This window comes from Ciconia boyciana, chromosome 2 (assembly GCF_034638445.1).
Source record: "Ciconia boyciana chromosome 2, ASM3463844v1, whole genome shotgun sequence".
Classification (NCBI taxonomy): domain Eukaryota; kingdom Metazoa; phylum Chordata; class Aves; order Ciconiiformes; family Ciconiidae; genus Ciconia; species Ciconia boyciana.
In genome coordinates this window covers 64,757,059-64,782,058 of record NC_132935.1, presented here as the reverse complement: position 1 = coordinate 64,782,058, position 25,000 = coordinate 64,757,059, and the positions used below count along the sequence as shown (strand labels likewise).

Here is a 25,000-nt window from a genome sequence, read left to right as displayed (position 1 = left end):
AATTTCCAAAACATCTCACACCATACCTGACAACTAAAATAAACTTACTTCAGTTTGCCCCTCCTTCTGAGCTGAACTGTGAGATTGCCAGGATTTGATGGGAAGAACAAATAAGGAGTAGTAGTAAAATAACTTCATTCTTTTACAGTCCTTCAGTTGTTATTTTTCTTTCTGACAAGATGCTGAATTTCTTGTCTTTGTGAAAACAGTATTCAAAAGCATAAATGGCTGCCTACTCTTTTCTTTTCTTCATAGCAAAGCAAACGCATATGATGCGTGTACAGACAACAAGCCAAGAGGAAAGCTAGCTGTGAATTTTCAGTGCATCACCTACGTCTGTACCTGAGGAAGCTCAGGTAACCCTAACGGCTTCCTGGCGCTCCTTTAGTCAGCCACAGACAGAGAAGAGCACTCAGGCAGCAAGCGACTGTGGAGCCTGTACCTATGCTCACACTCTGAAACAGTACAGCACCAGCCAAGAGCTGAACTCCACAGGAAAATACTGCTTTCGAAGGTCAAGTAACACAGATCTTGGGTAAAACTTCAGCTGCTAACTAATGCTAAAACATTGAGTCCTTTCCACTCCCCTCCTCTCGTCACAAGCTTCCGTCTAGTAAGTACTTCAAGGAAAAGCTACATTTCCTTCCTTAGGGCTTTTCCGAAGAATGATTCTGCAACTCTCCAAGATCCTTTTCAAGCCAAATGCAGGAAACAATCAATTAAGTAAGTTTTTCATTCCCATTCAGTTAAACTAGTAATGTTAGGTTTCAGTTGAAAAGCTCAAAATTATTTGCAAGAAGCAGTAAAAGGTGATGACAAGGCTTGATGGCCAGACCCAGCACACTACCCTCCGGTGGTTACAAGTAGCCTCTCCTCTGTGTATTCATATGTACTACGAACACTTCTAACTGGAAATCTTTCTGTGAGACAGTCACTTAGAGAACTAATTCTTTCAGAACATGTTATTACAAGATGATTGCATACATATATGTATGTATGACACATCACTCTGTGACTTTTACCACTTGTTTTCCCAAAATCTGCTGTAACATCAACTGGATCTTTTTATTTTGCAGGTACAGGGTAATATTACACAAAACAGGCATACCAAATAGTTACTATCGGAAATTTCTCTACTCAAAGAAAAATGTTTCAAAAGAAGAATTAACAGTTCAATTAAATAGAACAGAGTTGGACTGAAGGACTTCACTCACTTCTAGTTTTACATTCAAAATGGAAATATCAGAGGAAAATGCAATTTATTACAAAACCATTTTCTAAAGAGTATACAGAACAAAACCCATTCATTTTTCCTGGCTACTTTTCTTTCAGACCTCAACCATGCCTTTTAATGACATACCATGTGGTCTTGTATATTTTACGATAGTTATACCACACGTTAGTAGCATTTGATATTCCAAAATTCACACAGGCTTGTGCAAGCACATCAAACAACAGGCACCTAGGAAATTCTTCTTTTTACTTCAAAGCCGTTGTGTAAAAAATACACAAATTTTAGAAGTACACTATCTTCCAACATTACTTGAAAAAGCATCCTAAATATATTTAGGCTGCTATTACACAGTAATAGTATTTACTTATAGCTCTTGCTCTCAAGTTGAAATCTTTACACAACTTTTCCAATCAATTAAGATAATTTGAAAATCATATGATCTTCATATGACATTACTAGCACTGTAACATTGATCTAATTTTTAAAGCGCATGAAAAAACGCAGGAACAACCTTACAAAAATCAAACATATTATTAATGGCCTTTACAGAAAATGTTTTGTAACACAGATTCCAGTTCAGCAAGTGTTTGTGCTCCATGTAACTTTGTATATATGAATGATCCTATTTGACTCAATGGGATTACTTATACGCAAGAAGTTATTTTAGAGGCAACTCATCATTTAAAATTCATAAGGAAGATGAGGTAATTAACTGTCAGCAAAGGCCTTTCTGTGGTAAACATATAAAAAATAGTTTAAACAGATGTATCGGGTAGAATTCTAGTTTAAAAAGTCTTATAAACTATAAAACGCATATTGTACAGTACTAATGGTGTGCAGAAAAAAATCTCTAAAGAATAATTAAATGTATTTTTCATTTAAAAAATTTCTAAATCCAGAGTTGTGCTTAACAGTGGCAAAATTCAGTCTCACTGATGAATGACTTTTAATCATGAATGATTTAATTTTCTTGCTTGTATTTTTATGTGTGTGTGTATATATCGTATATTCAACAGTGAAACATGTCTGTCTGTTCTGTTTTGCCACAATTTACGCCTAAGTAATGTAATGATGTAACAGAAATTAGAACTTGGCACCATTAACACTACTGATGCATTCACCTTGTCCTCAACCACATTGTCTCCTAGACACAATAAAGGTGTAGCCAAAGATTTATCCTGCCAATAAGATATAGTTATAGGTCCCATGAAGATTACTGACACTGAAGTACCAAATATGTACTGGCCTTGGACTTAGCAGATAACATGCCAGTTTTGAGACACATTCAAGTTGACAATAAATCAGTATCACAGTTCCAATAACAGGAAAAAATACCTTAGAGGAATTTTTGTGTTAAAACATTCCACTTTTGAGTTAGCTATTAAATGGTAATGATCATAATGGACTAGGCAGTAGGGTTTTTTGTGGCTGAAATGTGCAGACATTTTACTACAAGGCTATTTTTTTAAACTTCTGTGATTTTCAACTGCACAGTATTTTCCCCTTAAATCAATTTTGTCTTCCAAAAAAAAAAATATTTCAAAACAAAAGATGTTTTAGTAGCAATCTTATGGATTATACTTGTTTTCTATATCTGCACATGCAAACACTTCCACAGCCTCCATAACACCTCCCTTTTGTGCATACAAAAAAGCAATAGTTATGGGTTATGGAAAGTTAGAGAGAGCAAGGAGCACTAGTTTAGTACTGCTTACTAAATTGAAAATGTATTTTTTCTGTCCCTCTCAGAACTATCTCAGTGTTTGTCACTAGAAATTCCTTTCTGAGAAGTTTGTTATAAGGGCACCAATTTCTCAGGGTGTATGAGTTATAAATATTTTTTTCAAGCACCCTTTTGAACTTATTTCAATTTTCTGGTTTTGATGATAGTCATGCTGACAACTTTTTTTGGTCCATCAAATTCTGTAGTACAATTACATGAATTTACTTTTAATAAATTACCATCTTTGCATATATCAGTCAAACCATGAAGACTAAACACTTGCAAATAAAATGCATTATTAATTTAATTGTCACAGCCTATTTAGCTAGCTTCTATTAGTATTTGCTATAATATGCAATGTATCAGAGGGCAGAATCAAATTCAAAACATAAAGAATAAACTAATTATATTGTCCTAGAGAAATTAAAAAATAGCAAGCTTGCAAAATTATAATCAAGGCATTAATGTTTTAAATAGGTAAGAAAACTACATAAACTTAATTTATAATATGTTTATACCCAAAGTGATGGTTTAACATGCTGAAGAAGGATTTCTTTGGTTCCTAAAGCCATTAAAAGGCATCAAACTCTCTCATAATAGGAAGGGAAAGGTTGGAAAGAAAAGCAATGGTGTTTTGGTATTTACCGCACTAGATCACGTGGCTTAAACATTCACTATCACCAGTGAGGGACTGCTACTAGAAAATTATATTGTTGTAGCTCTGCCACTACTATTTGATGCTGCTCTACATTAAGCTGAAGTGCCAGCTAAAAAGGTATTGTACATAAGAAATATTCAAAAGATGGATGAAGAAACTTCAAAAGAAGAGAGTATGAAGTCACGCAAATATAACTTGTTTGTGCTGGCCTGGGGGTAAAGCTGCAACAGCTTGCGCTAGCAGATGGGGCAGGGAGGTTGCAGGCCTGAGCTGGGTTCTCTGCTCCTCGGGCAGCTGGGGCTGCAAGGGCTGTGAACCTGCCACCTTGCGGAGGGGCGGCAGGGGAGGGACCCCTCTCCTCCTCCTCTTTGTGCCATGCTGGAGGGCCAGCCAGAAAGCCTCTGAGGAATACAGGAAGAAATGGGGAAAATGGAAACAGCCAGAATGCTTTCAGAAGAAATACGCAAACAAAAGCCAGCAACAAACAATTTAGGTTATAGCATCCTGCTTGTTTAGGAATTCATTTCAAGATGATGATCGCTAAAAATATGCCTCTCAGGCTAAGATACTATATTTGGAAATCTATTGTATGTATCCTTTATTGCACACATATTCACTAGGGTAATGCAAGTTATCTCTATGTTGTATTTATGATGATTATACAGTAAGTACCCCCTTGTAAAAGAACATACTGGTATTGAATGCTTCCAGTTATAAAATAAGCCACCAGAGCAAAACATTTTTCGTAATTGTTGCGCTATGACAAAAGATAACCAGCATAAACTTTAATATGGTATCTGCTTTGATGAAACTGTAATTGTTGTTTCAATGCATCATTCTATATTTGAGAAGAAATAGAATGTCTCAAAACTCTTTAAATAACCGTGTCTTAGGGAAATTCTGGTTAAGCTCATTGTAGAGGAAATCTCATTAAAAACATAAGCACCGCTTAAATAGGTGCTTAGTCAAACATAAGGTGTATATGGTGTGTTAATGCAAAACTCTACTCTTAGGTCACTCAGTGATTTAAGTGTGACAAACTTGTGAGGAAAGGGTCTAATCAACTACCATTTCCAGTGTCTTTAATAAGACATGAACATGACCCAGAAAGAGTTTTGCAGTGTTCTCCTACAACTCCTAGCTATCATTTAATTTCCTCTTCTTTCATATCAAAACCAGAAAATACTCCTTATTTATGAAAGCCTACACTGGAAGACTGAGTTACAAGGCAGTAATACTTGAAACAGTATCAAGTATCCAGCAATGAACCCTGCAGGTAGGATACTTCCATCTACCCAGACTGAAAGAGAATACACGATCTTTTGGCTATCCAAAAACCATCAAGTTTCTAGTTGCCCCAAAAATTCAATAAAATAGCAATAGCTATGCCACAATGTGCCTAATAAATCTGATGCAAAATCTGGTACTGTGTTTGTAGATGAACAATTTAGTTTGTAAGACACAGTTAAATTTTAAACCACAGAAAAAATAACCTGCTTGAAAAAAAAGTTTGAAAATAAGTAACTGCACACAGATTGAAAAAAATAAATTAATTCATTTTAAAAATAGTCAAAACACCATATCCCTGTTCCTCCCCAAGAACACTAAGGAAACTTTTTTTTTTATTCCTCTGTGGCTTTGACCTCAGTGATCAACATAAATCTCAGAAACTCATTTTATAAACCTATGAGCATCAAGGCCAGCAAGAAAAAAAAAAAGGGAAAAAAAAAAGAATATTTGATTTTGTATTTGGAGGCACAGTTACAACTATGGAAATTTTGAGAAAATAATATCACCTGTCAAAAAATGCCCCAAAAGGTGCAAATCGTACACTTTTTACATAGAATTGCTTTCTAGAGCAATTTTTCTATTGACACCCACAGACATGTCATAAGCACCACACTGGCAGAGCATTTAGGCACATTAGCTCCCTCTGTAGTTGGAGTTGAGCTAAAAGTCCAGGTGATTTCATTTTGGGTAAGCTAAATATTCCAGATAAAGTCTCCACATATTGTATAAGGTAAAATGAGAAAGAATTTTCGAGTAGTTTACCTTTCTTTGGGTGTGCCAACTCCATGCTTGCCCAGTAAATGAGTATTCAAATGCTTCTTCATCACAAACGCCACCCTACCAAACAAACAGAAAACCCAGGAAGATTATTATTTTTATTAATACTTTTTTTTTTTTAATACAGTATTTTTCTGGTTTGAGCATGCACTTGAACATATTTTATTAAAGGTGGACTTTTAAAAACCCCTGCTAGCCTACAATTTAAATCTGGGAGTCCATTCTGTAACGACAGGTTTTCTTCAGGTTGCAGTCACATGGCTATTTTTCTTACGAATAAGTAAATCACAACCATACATCACTGGTCAAAAAATGGAAAAATCTATTTCTGCTTCCCTTTGCAAATTAGAACATCTCATACAATATACTGACAATATAGTCTATTTTCCCTAAATAACGTTTTCTCATTTTATAAACTGATACAGTTTTAGTTACACCTTTGAATTTATTTAAGCCTAATGGGCCCATCCTGCAACCCTTCTTCATACAAGTAGTTCCATTGTTTTCAATAAGTAACATAAAAATACAGCAAGATCAGATGCTTTAATCACTGCTTATGTCTGGTCAAACTTCATTGTATTATTTAAAGATATACACAGAAACAAATCAATAGCCTTAGTTATTTTATAGCCTTGTGAAAAAAAAGGATGGAAAAGGTGAAGCACATGTTCATGAATACACTTTGAGCAGGAATACTGTTCAAACTGGCAAGACAGTGTTCAAAGCATCAACAGCAGCAACAAAATATATACTACCTGGCGTTATGTTTCTACCAAATAAAACACAGATAATTTGCTTTAATTTTGGTGACACACATAATGAAACAGATAGGAGTCTATCAAGTACCGTTCTTCTGCTGATAAGACTATAACATCAATTTAATTATATCATGTGACTGCTTCAAACAATTTAGATATCAGACTGAAGCTTCAAACTAAAATGGTTCTTGATAAGCAAAAATTTTACTGCTGCAACTTTCAGTGTGAAAAGGGCTTGCAAACATTTTTGTTAATTATGTATTACAGCTGTCCTTCATAAAGTTAATTACTAATAGCTGAAAGGCAATAGACTCTATTTGCATATGTACATGAAAGGCATGACATATGCAAAAATATGATTTTAATTAGCATTCCATGATATGAAGGGCTACAAATCAAACTGGCATGTTATAAGATTTTTAACATTAAACGCTGAATTCATCTGGACGTGTTTGCAGTAATGGACAATGGAAGGACTGTAAAACACTAGCACTATGGGATATAAGAGCCACAAAAGCCAAGAGACAGTACTTTTCCTTTACAAATATGTTAATGTAGCTTCTCCATGTCTGATCTACTTTGGGCACTTTCACATTATTACAGAGAATCTCTCTTGTGCACCCCTTAAGGTGTAAGAATATAATTCTGTCTTATTTAAATGATAGCAATTTCCTCATTTTTTACAAAAAGACATTAAAAAAAATCTTAAATATTTTCCCTACACTATTTATAAGTATGGCATCATAATCATTACAACTGTGAATAATCTATCACACCGTTACCATCATTACTATGCAAGTGTCATCAGAATTACTGTACATAGGGAAAAATAATTGTAACAAAATTAAAAAAATGTGTTCTAATAACAGCACAAGGCATTCAAAAGATACTGCCCTTGCTTTTCGGCAGAAATACTAACCATTTCCACACAGCTGTGAAAGGTACCAAACAGATTTTAATTTAGTAATACTTGTATTTCCTGTTACAAACCTCTATTCTCCCCCTTCTCTAAAAGAAAAACAAACCCAAAGATATTACTGTGAAAGGGCAATGTGCAATCAAAGTTGTAAAGGCATACTTTGCTATTTACATGGAATATAAAGATCCCGACCAGCTACACAGTATTTTTAGAGAAGTTTTTTTTTCTTCTGAGCCTGTGTACTTGAAGCTTACAAACAAAAGCTGAACATTTCTTATACCGCACAACTGCAGGGGGTACAGACAGACATACCTTTCTGCAAAATCAAAGACAAAGGCCTTGTAAATAATGTGAAGCAATTAATCTCACGTTAGCTGCCTCCTCTCTGTTGTATCTAGGTTCTGAGTAACCATTTTACTGCTGTTACATGGCACAAATAAAAGGAAGACTGACTCAGTAAGTGCCTCAGCGCCTACTAACATTTTAAGCTTTTAATGTAAGGCTTAATGACTTAAGACTTGAGGAGTGCAGAATGCCTCCATGCAAGCCTGGAGTGCTCAGCATAGCTCAGGAACCTTACAGAATAAGTTAATACATTAAGCCCACCTTACAGAATCAGGCCTTAAAAATAAAAGCAAAGTTGCTATTTTCATAAGAAATTGAGAACAAGGTAAAAAAATATTACCAACAAACAGAGACAGCCCTTATTGAAACAAAATATTTTTTTCCCTTAGAATTGGTGCAAAGTCTAAACATCTTGGTTTGGATGCTGAGTTTGAGGACAACCTAAAACAAACAAAAAAACCCTACAGGTGTGGGAACTATTTGTATATGTTTACCACACGCTGCAGGTGATTTTAAGAGAGAGGTGGTAGTGGTGTTTGCTGGCTTTACAAAACAAACACAAAAAGTGTTTTCAGTACATTGTTAACTCTGGGTTTCTAAGCAATTACTGTTTTAGTAGCCAAAAAATACTGGTTTTATCTATGCCAACAATTTACATCTGCTGATGTAAATCAGTTATTCCTAAGATACTGCCAGAACTGAATAGATAGATGACTTAGCCTTGGTCTTTTCAAGTGAATCTTAAGGGGAGTCTGGCTGGCACCAGTAAGGACTCAACGAGTGAACGCTTTCAAGATACGTTGCTCTAATACATCTTCAAATCAAAGAGAATCTTTCTCTCAGCTGCAGTAAGCACCAATTCAGGCTTTGCTGAATTTCTCATTTCTTGTTTTTTAATTCTAGCGGAAATAGAAGTGTGCAAATGCTAGAAACTAACTGGTTTCAGAAACACATCATAAAGGGAGTAGGAAAAACCTGTAATTGACATACTCTGCTGTTTCCAACACATGCAAACCAGGCCAGACTAGAGGCCTGGAACCAGTTTTACAAACTCTGATCTGGACATACTCATCCCCAACCCACATGAAGACAAGAAGTCACAGCCCAGCTGCTCTCCTGAGGATCAGCTCTTGTAAGGCAGAAATGTCTAGTCTATGCATCCAAGTCATGGTCACTGGAAGTTCCCTCCATTCGTTACAAAGACTGCTTCTAGAAGCCTCCTCTTGCAGTGGAAAAACGTGAGTAGGTAGGATTTCATTTGCTTGCAGTGGCATTCTGTTGGTTTCACTTTTTTAGTGATTTTCCACTACTCTAGCTCCAAACTAGCAACATGCTCTGTCTTACACACTCTATGTTCAAACTTCAGGATAAATGAAAGACAAGTTGAAAAAATGGCACAGAGCTTTAGAATAGCATCCACACTCCCTATGGACAATTTTTTGCACATAAGCTATAAATAAAAATAACTTTCAATCATAAATATATGAGCACCTTTCCCAAAATAAGTTTGCAGAATATTCTGTTTTCAGTTTAGAAGAGTTGTGGCTTTGTAGGAACATGTCCACTCATATTCCATGGCAGTCATCAAACAGTACTTGGACTCACGCCGAGATTGTCTGTAACTGATTTAGGAGCCTCTACAGACTTGTCTTCAGTTATAAAAGCATATTTTAATGTACAAAAGAAACAAAGGGACTTCTAATTCTGGGAATAAAGAAACTTATTGGACAATCTTTACTTCCACTTTTTATTCTAGTGTACTACAAGTTCTTCAGCATGTACAATGTTTATCATCACAGTACCCAAGAACTATGAACAATCTGTCATGCATTGTCTGTTCTTCCATTTTCTCTGCACGGAGAGAATTGTGCTCTGTGAAGTATCTTGTTTTGAGAGGGCAAAAGATTCTAGGTTTTATTATGTTTTGAATCTGTAATAGCTTTTTTCTTTTTAATACGTACATCGTTGTGTTAGTGAAAAGCCAAGCTAAAAAAACAATCACACACAAACCAAAATGAGCATTCTGGACCATTAAGTCATGAAATCTGTTATTTCCTGGGTGTTTACCAAGTGCTCAGCTTTGGCCTAGTTCCAAGGAAGGAGCTACATCTTACCTCTACCAGAAAGTCTCTTGAAGCCACGTCAACAGACCAGTCATCTTGTAACTGCACATAACTGCTCAGGAGGACCAGCATGAAAATTTATTTTTGTAGGACTCTACAAACAAGGTATCCAGCAGTTGAAGAGCAATTTTAAATCACTTCTCAGTGGATACATTGCTCCCTGCAACTTCTCTTGGAGAATTTATCTTACAGACAACGATGTTCAATGACAGCAGAAAAGTCCAGGAGAATAACAATGAATATCTACCCTTTATTCATATTCTCAATATCCTTTACATCTCCTTTAAAGTGTCCAGAACCTCTTTATACATGAATCTAAATCTGAGAATACAGGTAAGCTACTGCATGACATGTGCAGGCCCCAAGTCCATAGGATGTTTTAAAAAGCTCCTTAAAAGCCCAAAACATAAACAAAACAAAAAAAAAAAAGCAGAACAGAATGCTATTATTTTTAAATTATTAGTATTTAGTACTTGGTTTTATCATGGGTTTTAGGCACTCAGAAAGGATAGAATGGTTTACCATTTTGGATAAATCACCTGGGAGATCTGACAGCTTCAAGTAATAATAAGAAAAAGGATCTCTTAAACTTTTATACACCATCACAGAATATGAGGAAATAATATATTATCCTGTCTGCATCAGTTTTTGTTTTCCATGATCCATGCTTGAATTTCTATCCCTGTATCTTCACCTGAGGCAAGAAACCAAAAAAATCAAGGCAAGCTGCACAGATCATGCCAAGAAGGGGGACAGTACATTGTGGCAAGTAAATAACAGCATGGACTCGATGGTTCTTATTACCTGAATGAAGTGCTCTCGTTCTTTACCGTGTCTTGAAATACGCTGCAAACCCTAACTGCCTGTAGTTGAATGAGTGGTTCACATGGAGTCATGCCAACAGGTGTATCAATTAGTAAGAGAAAGAAATAGTGCAGCTTCTCAAGGAATATCGTGACCCACATGTATTTCGGAATGTTCAATAAAATTTTGTATATGTAATTACAGATTTTTGCATGTACTTTAGATTCGTACACGTATATTCAAATCAGCACTTAGTCAAATAGTACATAAACAGTCTATACAAACTTAAACTTTAAGTTTTTAAAGTCTCAAAATTATATAAAAAGTTGCTACCCAACTCTCATCTGTCTGTCAGGATCTTGTATTCTGCAGGTCAGCTTCAAGAACAAGAGTGCAGAGGAAACTGCAGAACTGCCCAGAAAGCAATGGTTTTCTATGAACAAGTAATCTTTTTTTCCATGCATCAAAAGTCTAAATTCCTGGGAATTTCTTCAAGTCCATCATTCGTGGATGTTTGCTGATTCTGAAGGGTCCAGACTGGGGCGCTGATAACTCTCTTGCATGACTGCGCGCAAGGGACTCAATTTAAAAGAGAGTATCTGGCAGGGCAGAGTCTGGTGTGGAAGATATCCAGTAGTCTGAAAGGCTTCATGCCCTTTGTGACAAGATGTCAGGTTCAAGTAAATATCTGGCAGGGCGAAGTCTAGTGTGGAAAACATCCAAATACCTGAAAAACTTCATGCCCTTTGTGACAGGACGTCAAGTCCTAGAACCCTGCATAGGAAAGTGGGGGTTTTCTGCTGACTCATTTAGCAGCCAAATGAAGCAGGTCTTATTACTTCCAGCTAACAGTTATGGTTATTCTTAAGTTAAAAAAAAAAAAATCAATAACATTTCAGAAGGTTAACAAGTCATGCGTAATCACCCAGTCTGCGATGTTGAGAGCACTGTGACCCGTTGCCTTATACTCCCTGCTGACCCCATGTGTTAAAGAAGGATATGGCTATTTTATGCTCCACCCTCACTAACACTCATAATTAAACTGGAAAGTAAAACGCATACATTTGGCATATGTGGCTTCTTCCTTCTCTTCTTCAAGTGCAAGCAACTTGGCAGACCGGAAAATGCAAACTTTTTCTCTTGAAAAAAGAAACCAGAAGAGGCAAATGAGGACAACTTTGCCATCACTAACAAGACAAGAACCAGAGTAATACAGCAAGAATATCATGGTAATTCATGGAACCTAAAGACTAATGTAATTTTAAAATTTCTGAAAATTATTATCCTTTCTGCCTTAAGTTGGAAGGTGGGAGTTTTTTTACAATTTTCCATGCAACAATCAGGTATGTTTCTTAATTATTTATTAACTTTTCAACTTTGCCATGGAGACATTTTGTTGCTGAAGTTCAAAACCCAACAATTTAAAAAATTAATTTTATTACAATATGCAATCATCAGTGCAACACACTACAACCTTCTCTTCTAAAAATACCTCATCTCATTTTTACTGTTACTTGGGATGACCTAGCAATGAAGCCAAGGTGCCCAACGAAAAAAAAAATGAAGGGAGAAGACACCAACTTATATTAGTGGAACACCTGTACACAGCTTGCACCCAAGGTAGACTTGAGTATCACAGCAGCTACTACTCCTGACTTGCTTTGAACAGGATGACAGACAACAGGATTGTCAATGTGCTGTTCAATGACCTGCATCAATCTCAAGAATAATTTACTGCTATATCAGACAGATCATTATGGATGAGTTGCACACTATCAATCAATCGACTGTGTTGTTCCTGCATATTCCTGAATCTATCGCCCAGAAGAGAGTGAAATCCCTCAACATATTCTTGTTGCTTTCTGCCACCAATCTGCGTCCCTCAGGATGTGAAAGAATTATTATCCACGTGGCCATAAAGTAGTAGCAATGGGCACAATTACCTCCTTTTACTTATTCTGGCAGAAGAGACCTGGGTACAAAGAAAGAGAAAACTAAATAAAAGAGAAAACATCCTCTGCTGTTCCACTCAAGCTGGCTTGGAGAGATCTTGCCATCCAAAGTTGCTGAGTCCTCCCACCATCCCTCTTAAAAGAGTTGTATGTTACAATGTAAACCATCCAGGGCAGAAATTTAGTTTGTCATTGCAAGGACTATGGCAAAAGAGGAATACACTGGCAGTATTTACATTATGTCCTCCCCCATGAGGGAACTCACATATTTGTTATTGTGTGCGTCACCTGAAGTTATTTATTTTGTAACTGAAATCAGAAAGGTTTCCTGTAAGTTAGCTATAGGTCCATTCTGAATTTTATTGGTTTAGGCATTTTGTGGTGGTTCTTTTTAAATACAAAAAGTACCCTTCAATAGCAGATGCATGAATAAGCCAAGTTCAGACAGTGAAAACTGTTATTAACATAAAGGTGAGAGGAAACTTAAGAGTGCAACTGGGAACTTTTAGATTTGGAGATACAATAAAAAGCCGCTCACATGGCATACAGTGCACATAAACTGTATCATGTTCACTGACAAGTTTCCAGAGACCACACACCTTGCCTCCTTAAAGGAGGAAGAAAGCCATTGCACTCTCTAGTGCATAACTCTCTGATGAAAATGGGACTTAGTTACTTCAAAAGAATCTTACTGTGTGGCTCAATGCGTATAGGCTGGATGGCAAAATTAAACACTAGCGCATGGACAAATATTTCAGTAAATGAGGCAGCATGATATTACACATAAGAAATATAGTTTGGACCATATAAAACACCACCAATACACTTTCAGATGTGCAAGCATAAAAAGTGACAGAACAGGGCCCAAAGCATTATCCATTTCATAATACCATAATAAAACACCACCAGAAGGTCATGTCTGCTGTTTCAAGCCATAACAGCATGCAAACCAAGGGAAATAGTAGTCAGCTTAAAAGTAGAGGATTTCTCTGAAAACAAGTGGATCTTTCCTTACGGTACCCTATGACATCTTAAATGAACAATGGAGAGTTTCAAGTGGTGGCATCCCCTCACTGCCCCGCGCTCCAAACATCAGCAATTAGGAAGGCTCTAAAATTGACAGCAAAATATCATTTATTAATAGACTAAAAATTAATGACCAGTGAAACAGGTCAGACCAAAAAAACAAACAAAATGCAATCAATTTTAGGAAATGCATACCTTTTAATTCTCCCCAAACACCTATGCTTAGAAAGAAAACTGAAGTTGTTCATGCACCATTACTAAAAATAACAATCTACTTCAACAATATGCTGCTGGGTATTCTTCTCAAACAAAATTAAATGTAATAAAATATTTTAATTTTGTTTTAAACCTGATTTTTCCTACTGAATGTGAATTGATCTACTGTCCATCTAAATATCCACAATTCTGTCATGGAGTAAAAAAAAAAAATAGACTAGTAAAAAAAAGAAATAAATAGGAGATTATTTATTATACAGTATATTGCTAAACTGATAACTGTAAGTAAACAAATGGCTCTCTACTTATTTTGTTTGCTTAATGAGCAGACTAAAAATAGCTGAACAGTGGCAAAAACTTTAAAGTCAGAAGGTGTTCACTCTGTCAGGAAATCACCTTACAAATATATGAGAAAATTAGTACTGCTACAAGAATGTTTGTTTCGATATTCAGAGGAGTTAATGAATGTTAAGTGATAACGGTAGACAGCAGCAGTATGTAATTACATTTCTAAACACACCTTACCAAATCACTTCTAAGCTAAAAGAATCACCTGTTCTATTAATTTTCATTGGTTATCAAACATCTGTAACTGTCACCTCTAACAGGTGTTTGGTAATCTAACAGCTGCACAAAGACAGAAAAAAAAAAAAAAGACAGAATCACAATGTGCTTTCTGTAGTGCCGCTATCAACCTCTCAGTCTACAACAATGCAGAACCTGTTTGCCTAAATTCTGAAATGCAACCTTAGGCTCCGTGTTGGGAGTGCCTTACATCTAAGAGAGACTACCATCAACATCCAGAAAGATGACACCAGAGAACATACTTGTTATGCTAAATGAGACTGCAGGAATGTTTTAAATGTAAATGAAGGTTTACAGCTATAAGCATTGTGATCAAAAGAGCACCTACCAACCTTGCCACGAGAAGTTGCTTATGTCCTCTCTTTTCTCACAATACGTACATCCAACATTCCCATAACTCTGGTCCCTCCCTTTTCCATTCCCTCCCTTTCTTCAGACATTGGTCTGTCTACCTGCTTGTGATCCAGTCCACTTCCTAGCATGCTCAGGACTTCAGATATAGAATTTGATGTAGTAAGCATCAGTTCCACATATCATCATCTTGCACGTGGAAAGAGACAGCAGGATGAACAGACTAATGTTTGAAGTGGAAGTTCTTCAAAGTAGATTCAACCTTTTGGGAAAGCCAGGTGAACCACATCTCTAAGTGCCCTGAGAGGAGTTTTGAAATATCTGACTTTCTGCAGACAGTTTGTACAGAGCTTCCCAGCGATTCTAAGGAGCAAAGTCTATGTATGTTGAAAATGCAAGAAACAGCCTGTAAAACTATATCAAAATAAGGATGTTTCAATAAGTTTCTACTTAAAATTAGAATGGATAGAGCCAAACAAATATACTTAATTTTATTCTTTTGTTCTTCCTGAACAAAAAGTCACTTCTGATATTGTAGCTTCTTCCTAACTGCTCAGAAATTGTACTGCAGACTGAGTTACCACATTTATGCAGAGCTTCTAGGAAGAGCTAGCTTGAGAGTGAAATCCTCGTCATCAAAAGAATCTACTCTTGCCTGTCTTTAAAGGAAATCAAATCAAATATAAAGATAGTTGATTGTGAGCTAGAAAACATATAGGGCCTGCAGTAGCAGTGCCACCATATATAACTCAGTCAATTCAGCAGCTATAGTGCCTGTGGTCTTTTGCAAAGTTGCGAGGTACGAAGAAAGGAATGAGATGAATAAATTGGTCACTGTCTGATGACTGAACTGCTCAGAAGTCATACACAATCAGAAAGCATACACAATTTTTATTGACAATTTACCCACAATTTGAAAATGCTGCTGGTGATAGATGGTGGCTGGAGCTAAGACTCTGCAGTCTGCTTGATCTGTGAGAGTAGTGAGAATCTTGCCCTAGGTCTTTGCTTGACATAGAAAAGCAAGTGCTGGTTGATTTGTTTATTCCTGAGACTTAAATTCAGCTGTAAAACATATCCTTTTTGTCTTATATCCAGGCATTCCACAAGACTGTTTGACTTAAGGTGGAAAGCAAAATACTTCAGAATATCTGCTTGCCAAAGTAGCTGCAACTGCATAAAGATGACTATGACGGCAGGACCTAATCTGTAGCCATCAGACATACCATCCACATGGATGAACCTGTAACAACAGCCTGGTCAAATCAGAACAGACTGGTTCCAGCCAAGGAAAAAACAAGGTAATCCTTTGGATCAGACTGCTTTCAATCTACAAAAATGCATCTGGTACTTGTATGCACATAACCATGTTTGGAGCACAGGGGAAAAAGAGGACACCCACCTTCGTTCTGGCTTTCCTTGTCCAAGGACTCTCAAGCCTGGCCATTGCTACCTTGGGGACTAAGAACCACCAAACACTGTGGTATCAGACCAACCATACTGTATGCCTAACACTTGGCTAGTATGTTTGATTAATGTTTAATTTTTCATTGTTAAAAGACATCTTCATTAGTAGTTGAGCATAAATAAAAGCTTGGAGTTTTCCATCTCAACGGGCATCTCAGTCTCTCCAGATATTTCCATCACAGCCATCCCCAACTCTCTCCCCAAAAGCTGAGAGTTGCAACAACTTCCTCCTCCTACCACTGAAGCGGGAGGAGATTGGCTGAAGAAAGTAACAGGGACTGTTAGAGGAAACCATGATATGCAGACCAGGCTCTTATGCACTCTACAAGTACTACAGACCAACAAAACTCTCTCAAACTATGGCACTGAATGTAGAGTGTGCGGATGATATTAAGAGCAGCACAGAAGTCTATCCAAATGAGAATTCCAGGTGTTAACAGTGGCGTTACTTCACTTGTCCCATGAGCAAAGTAACACCTCTCACCACTTCAACCACAGACTTAGCAGTAGAATTACTAGTCACTAAAGCTGCCAAGTGCAAAGTCTGGTGTTTCTTAGGTTTGCCTTTGATGTCCAGCAGGACTCACTTCAGACACAGAAGTCCAAAGCCAGGACTGCAGGGATTAATAGAGTACTCATCTGAGATATAATTATTATTGAAGCAATAAAGACAATAAAAAACCCCACTGAATTTAGAAGCGTGTTTTGCACAAAAAAAAAGCCATTCCTGCAGTCCAGTATGGATGTTGCATGCACTAGGTATGAAGACTGTTATCAGTCTAGGAAAACCAAAGGAATATAGATCAGACAAATCAGTACAGTCATCAAGATGATATCTATGACACAGCAGAAAATGTGCTCTGGCAAAGAATATTCCAATCCCAGCCAGCAGTTGAGATTAACTCTGACCATTTCTGGCCACAAATCAAGCATGAGAGAGATGGGAACTATATAGTTGCCCAACGGAATTAAGAAAAAAACATCTTTGATCTCAAGGGCCTAGATATACTTACAAACACATACGGAGTGTACATATGAACAAACAAGTGAAGAAGAAATCAGTTTTCTTGCAAACAAAAGCTTATAGCATGTTACCTAAAAAAGAAAGGAGAATTGATAAATTACCCGAAGAGATGCAATAAAAGGAATTCAGCTTTTTCTGAGCTTGCCAACCAAGCTTCTGAGGTACGTTACTAACTGGATAAATTACAGGACTTCTGTTTGTATATACAAAGTGACAACCTGGTCCTATAAAGAGACATAAACCACGTCTCTTTAAAAGAAAAATTATTTTCAGTCTCAATATCTTTCTGAAATGAAGCTTCAATTATAGGGCTTTTCCTTTTCTGATCCTTGCTGTAATTGCAACCACACACACCTCCATAAAGCCTTATCTCAAGTGCTAGCATGAAATGATGGGATCCCACAGGTCCGCTTTTGGTAAGAGGGAAACATGACAGCAAAGGCGACACAGGTACCACACACAGTGCTCCTCCATCTTATTCAGTATTGCATCACATTTTGATTTTCATGAATGTATTCCTGTTAGAGCACTGAAATTTAATAAATATGTTCACAACTGAGGCATGCGTACACAAAAACACTTGTGTGTCCAAATGACCACCTGAAAACACTGGTTTCCTGGAGGTCGCTCACAGCTATGGAACAGAACATGTAACCACACACACACAACTCCCTGCTTAGCTTTGTAACACGATGCAAGTAAAATGGCTCTCACTTGGGAGCAAACGCAGCTCCCCACTGTTTGACTCACAAGACCCACGTGCCATAGGGCTTGCTGCACTTTTCCCATCGGAGGGCTGAGTCGTCCTGGGATGGTTTTCAGCCAAGAAAGGCCTCAAATTTTAGGCAGTTTAAATTATTCTCTGCAAACACTAAATACATACAAAATGCTTTCTCATTTGCTATAAACAGAAATAAGCAAACAAAAATCAAAGGGCTGTTATGTTTCTTTACAATTTGTCATATTAGCAGAACCCCCAAAACTACAATTTATGACATGAAATGTCTGTATCTGGACAGACCTGAAGACAGAAATAGTCTGATCAGTGTGCAACTTTTATAGCACTGGATAGTAGGCAATGTTATGTGCAACACATAGCCGAATGGATTGACGGAATTGATTTTATAAAGAGTTACAAACAAAATAGTCCAAAATATTAACCAATAAACACATGCCTGGGTGGAAATGCCCTATTATAAAATTACTGTAAAGATCCTCAAACTGTGCAGGGGAGAAAAAAAGTCCAATTTTCCACATAACCTGACAGTTCAGAGTTTTCTGATAATAAGATCCAAGGAACCTGTAAACCCAAGGCTCTAATTTTCTTATGGCGACTGTGTAATATTTTGCAAAGTAAAATTGACTGAGATGGAAGCTATTTTGCATGGTACAGTGGCGATGGCTAACAAATGAGAGTTTTGTGGGCTGAATGTTAGTCCCCTGCCTCATCTGCCACCCCTAATGACAGCAGCCACCTGCTGTTTTATTGTCACAGCTGGAGCCGGTTCACACTCCTTGGTGCTGAGCTCTGCCCATGAGCGCCAAGCTCTCGCCTCGCCTCATTACTTTGATGAACTTTTTATGGTCAGCACCCATGAAGACCTCATCTAGGACTACACAACCTAGATCGGCTTCAGGGAGTGCTTCCAGCTAGCATGAGGTGATAATACACAGTGACACCACGGCTGCTACTGCCTGTCACTTAGTCAAGTCACTGTACTGTACTTCTGGCTCTACAGGGCCCTCAACAGGTAAAATGCCATGAAATTCTCCTATATAATAAAGTTCACTCTCTCTTTTTCACATTGCAATATAGATATCATATCCTACTAGCAAAATTTAGCTTTTCAAAGATAGATATTAGAATTAAAATGTATCATGCTGTTTACTACATATAACTACAGACAAGAAATTTCTACATTGCCTGGACATAAACCTGCTGCCTTCCTAAAAAAATGTCCTGGCACTAAAGAAAGCAACCATGAAAACCGTATTACGGCTTGATTAACATTACCAAATAAGAAAAAAAAATAATTACATGCATTTTACAAGAGAAGGACCATTTCAACTTAAAGAACAGAAAGCACAAAACCAAAAAATCAAGGCAGTCAAATCGAATTATTACCCAAATGAATCCACAGTGGAAAATTATATATGCTACTACTCTCCCCTCCCAATCCCCCCTCCCCCCATTTATCAGGTATGATAATATATCAAATCAAGGTAACAACGAAGCAAAGCCTTTTACATTTTTTTACTTAATCAGAGCAGTCTGTTACTATTTTCTGCTAATTTAAAAGCAGATATAATAATACTTTCCTTTTCAAAATTTTTTTGTACTGACAAACACTCTGAATCTACCGAGCCCGTATACATTTTTAAACTTCATCAGAAATTTTTTTATTGACGCATTTAGAGCAGATTGCTTTATGCTTGATCACTGAAATTTAACCCCAGGTTTACTTTCAGCAGTAGAATAATCTTTTTGGTGTCAACAGAGCTTTACATTTGCCCATATTTACATATATCATTAAGATTAATATATGTGCTATTAATAATAATTTCATTAACATTCTGAAATCATCAAATAACATTTTGACTTTTGAATGGCTGTAGGCTATTATAAGCCTAAAAACCAGAACATTTTCAGTATTCATTGTGTAGCAATCCAGCTGATCAGTTTTGACAAATTCATGCAATGTTATAAGCCATTAAACTTCATTTAGTTTCATTTTAAAATTCCACCTAAAAATAAAAAGCAACTGTCTTTTTTGTACAGACAGTACAATTTCCAATAAATAGCAGCTCCCTGGATCCTCCAAAAAGCCCTTTTTTTTTTTAATTTTACTGAAATGTTTTTAAATTTATCATAAATAGAGTTTTTTAAATAATATTTTTGAGACCACTGACTAGCAAGATTTGAACACTTCTAATGTGGTACGGTGCAATTTAGTTCCTCCTGAAGAGGGACAGTGCTACGGCTACCCTGCGCTTCACACGACAAGACCCCTATGACAGGTGGAACCTTAAAAATGTTGCTGAGCACACACATTATCCTACATTTCTGAGAATTTACTTATGCAAGCCGTTCTTTATTAGCGCTTCTTAAGTGTGACCTAAACTGCAGTTGAAGAGCCAGAAAAAATAATGATTCAACAAAGGTTTCCATTCTGCTAAAAGCTGAGGACCTCCCATACAGTCCTGAAAAGTATTCAGGAGAACTGGAGGACACACAGAACCTCACGTAACGACGGCCTAAAATGTGTGAACGATCCCACTAAATATAAATGACATCAATTTCTCTACCAATACAATTTCACCAAGCCCTTGCCTTCTGTACAATGAGTTCAACAAGAAAACTTCTTGTGAAGCACAGTGAAATATTGATCACATCCTTTGGAGAGTCCAACAACAGAACAGAAAATTGCTTTTAGAAGAAAAAGGAATTCCCTTCTTTTAACTAGATGACGTATCTGTCGAACGCATAATTTGTAGGACTCATGTCATACCCTTAAAAATAAAATACCAAAGATGCAGCTTGATCAGTGCAGGGTAAGACATTATGAAATGGATAAACTGCCTCAGTGGAACAATCAATGGTTTCAGTAGAACAATCTCATAATGGTGCTGGTAATTAAATAACAATGCCTGAAAGATTTTTTCCTCCTTTTTTCTTTTTTTTAAAAAAAACCCAAACAGTAGTGTGTCAGCTGTAGTATGCTTATTGCATGTTTTGTGATGACACATTTAATCCATCTAAAAAGTTTCTCTTTTATCCATCTCTAATCCACAACAAAACTCTAAAGCCACAATTAGCTAGGTATTTATTCTCCTAGCTAAAGGAATTTAAAAATAGTTATAAAGGAATTTGTTAAAGGATGCATGGCTATCCAGACTAGCTATATTTGCTTGCTGCCTTACAAGACGTAGCCTGCATGCATGTATAAATATTTGGAAATATTTTTCCTTTGCAACACTGTGTTGCCTTGGCATTATGACTGTGTTTTAGAGTTGTATTCTAAAATATCATTTCAATACCCAGCACTTATAGTTCACTGGTCTGTAATTCTTAATATCCCTCTATTTTCCACCAATTTTAATTTTAGTTACTATTATTTAAAGTTCATTTTCCATGCCCTTTCAATTGAGATTGTTTTCCAATGTGACAACAAATATCAGTGCCATTTCTGATGGTGACTTTTACTGGAGTAAGAAAAAACCAAACTTTTAAAAGGGAAGCTATCAGAAAATCATCAGACAGTAACAACTTGTGGTCAGTATCAAGATGAGCTGCATGTGAACAGACAGTCTGGAGGTGACAGGATTTGTATTCAATTACTAATCCCCTGAGCCATTCAGCCCCCCGCACGATAAATTTCTATAAGCTGATCCCTTAACCCATCACCAGCTGGTCATGCTACTGCATTCCAACAGTAACGACGAAAAGGGAAACACCTTACATTTTCTGTTTAAATCTCCACTATACAGAATAGTCATGTTGGAAAGTCCCTAGACTGCTTTTCTCATCTACCACATAGAAGAAAATGGATCCTACGAAAATAGGAATAGGCACATGAAATTATTTGGCTTAACATAAATATTCTGTCTTCTGTACTTACTCCAAGCACACAAAGAAGCTTTCAATGTACATTTTCTTCCTTGTACTGAACAGAAATACACATCGATCTTAAAAAATGGCTAAACTTCTATGCCTGGTGTTAAAGAAAAGGATATTCATGTGAAGGATATCGGAGACATTGCTGAGGAATTGTTCACTCTTTAAAAAATATCTCTATAATGCTGCCAATGCCAGTGTCAGGTTGGGCAATTAGCCACTTAAGTGTTAATAAGACCTGCCAAGAAGCTATTTTATTTTTGCCTCGGAATATTTGTGTATCTGTGAGCTGGTGTGTGTTTGTGTTCATGCATCAGTGGAATCTGGTTGTTCATGCCAGGTTTTCTTATCACACTTTTCTGCCTCTTTGAACTTGCACATTTCTGCAATACAAAATGGACACGTGTCTGCTGATAATGTCAACATACTTACATTCACAAAGAAAGATTTTCTGTAACTAGATCTAAAGTAGCCTTTTTTGTGTTCATTAACTGACCCTGTCTGCTTACACAATACTAGAAGAGCCATTCATGGGAAGAACTCCAATCCCGAAGCACCTCTAGGAGATGTTAAAAGACAACAGATGTGGAAGAAATTAGCATCTGATTACAATATCCCTGGCTAAATAGTATCCTACAAACCTCATTTTTACGTGTTATCTGAAGGAAATTCTCACTTCTCATAGCAGACCAGGTTCAATGGGGTGCTGAGAGCATCCTGTTATCTCTTTAATTTAGATCTCATTATGCCTTAGACTCCTGTACATCCATCTAGGAAATTCCACTTGGAAATAGGAGTAGGTACAAAATACATCTAATGCGCTCTAAGACTACCACCTAGGAAGCCTGAAGACATAAAGAGATCTCTGTCTCCTTGTCCAGAGTTTAAAAAAAATCTGGATTTTTTTTTTTTTTTTTGGGGGGGGCAGACCCATCAACTGCAAGCCTTTATCTTAATTCAATAGCAAAAGTACAATCATTACAAATAAGGTGACTTCAACAGTTTTGATATAGTCATTCAAAATTAAAACCAATGCAAAAAAGATACACACAATTTGCAAATCAAAACTGAACAGTGCCAAGTACAAATAGAAGTATGAAAACCCCCTTTCATAACATTTCAGAATACAGATATTACCTGGCATTGAAGCTACCTTCTTGAATACCTATTAGAGAACTTCACAAATCTTAACAGTACTGACAACTCATACAGAATTTACCATCACTTATGCTAAAAAAAAGTCTTACTTTTCAAGAAATGTGTTTAAACAGCCCTGATGAAAATTAGTATATTTTGTAAAACTGTAACTACAATTAAGGCTAATGAAAGTAATTACCTAATATTACTGCCCGTAATCAGGGGTTATGGAAGAAGGTAAGGTACGAGTCAGTAAATATGGCGCTGATAACAAAATACAAACTCATTGCTATTAAGTCTCTTTTATCACGGCATTACAAAAATGGAGCATGTGAGTGACAAACGTTCTTACACAAGGTTTCAAAGCCAAGATTGCCATTTTTCCTAATAAATCCCACCAGTCTGGAGAAGAGGTACGCTGTGCTTAGCTAGAGCACCAGTTAACCCCTACATTTGTCAGACATGCTAAAATTGCTGTGCCTAAGGGTGAAGCTGGTACAATAATACTCCATTACACACTGGAGATCCAGTTCATGCTTGCTAACTGTCTTTGGCACATCCCGGCAGCTGTGCTGGAGAGGAACCTGCCTGCAGGATGGCCAATGTTACCACTCAAGAACTCCACCTGAGAAGTGTTGTTTTACTAAATGCTATCAACTTCTCCATGTATCCACTCAGTAGGGGATGTTTAGAAATGGGATGCGTCACCACCTCACTCTTCCCTGTTCTGGGATACACCTCTGAGCAGAGAAGGGACCAACACCACCTACACATCTTTGCCCTTGCTTTTCATACAGTCTGTGCCAAAGGGGAAGAAGGGCTAGCATGCATTCATTGACAGAAGTGAACAGGCAAATTCTTTCAAGTATTTTTCAGGTTAAAATGGAATTCCCTTTTTCAGCATTCTTCTAATATTTTGCTACATACATCTGTAGCTTTTACATTTGTGGTTGCCAAAGAATTTTTTCTTATCACTTTGGTAAGCAGGAACACAGCATTTCTTCTCACCTTTTTGTAGCTGCATCACTAAAAATAGGATTATAAAACATTCAGAAAGGATGCATTTCATTGTAGCAACAAGTCACATTAAACTGAAAATATTCATTTTTAAAAGATTTTAGAAGATTTGATATTTTTGTTTCCAATGTATCTCTAAATTAATGCAAACCTATTTCCTCTGAAGAGGACAGCAAACAAGTGTTGGTTTCACTATAGTACATACGATCTAGATACCAAGGCCTAATCATAACATATTTATCACCATCTAGCATTTGGCTTGTATATGATGTCCACAGGCACTTGTAGTGATAGCTGTCAAACTGCATTCTATTTCTGGCATAAATGAGCATAACAAGGACAAGAAATGGAGTGCAGTATAGAGTAACAACACAGCCTGGAATTTAGCCCATAGTGAAGAAACAGTCAAACTCATTATCGACCTCAATGATAGAGGTTCATGCTTACGGTGGGAGAATATTTCAGAAGTCACCAAGCTTCATGGGGTTTGTTTCTATTAAAGGGGCAAAAAATTGTTTTAGAAATACAGTATCCTTCTCCCTTCCTTTCTCTTCCACCATATCAGAGATCAGAAAATCTTAGTCAAGCCATGCATGTTCCTGGAGAAGGAGGTCTAAAAGGACATGACCCACTCTCCTTGGATTTCACAACTGCTTGTTCCAGTGCTATTTAAGCATAAGCATATTTCAAGTATGCTACACAAAAAAAGCCCCATCTTACTCTCTTTCAAGGAAGAAGGAATAGAAATGAATGGGGGGTGGGGGGAAGAGAAAAACAGATTATCAGTTACTAAGTTCCTAGTTCGTTTTCAAAGTCTTGTCTATATTCCGTACTTTTAATATTCTAATTTAATTTGACAGTAACCTTTTTTCCTGCTTGGTCTGCTCATAGTCACTTTTCTATTACTCCCTTTTTAACTTCTCCCTTGAACTGGAGATACTCCATAACTGTATACCTCAAAAGATTTTGCAAGTCTGCA

General features: G+C 36.9%; 1 protein-coding gene and 1 non-coding gene across 6 annotated transcripts in view; both read right to left on the bottom strand.

The window, feature by feature from the left end:
• The window catches only part of ZNF407 (zinc finger protein 407), a 355,565-nt gene that overhangs the window by 212,871 nt on the left and 117,694 nt on the right, over positions 1–25,000 (bottom strand). For all 5 annotated transcript variants that reach the window (XM_072852837.1, XM_072852838.1, XM_072852839.1 and 2 more), the window contains one exon: positions 5,668–5,742. In XM_072852837.1, coding sequence (XP_072708938.1) covers positions 5,668–5,742 — 75 coding nt within the window. The remainder of the gene's footprint in view (positions 1–5,667; positions 5,743–25,000) is intronic.
• On the bottom strand, positions 14,661–14,786 carry LOC140648713 (U6atac minor spliceosomal RNA). Its single transcript, XR_012041325.1, has one exon. It is a non-coding gene; the product is annotated as a U6atac minor spliceosomal RNA (small nuclear RNA).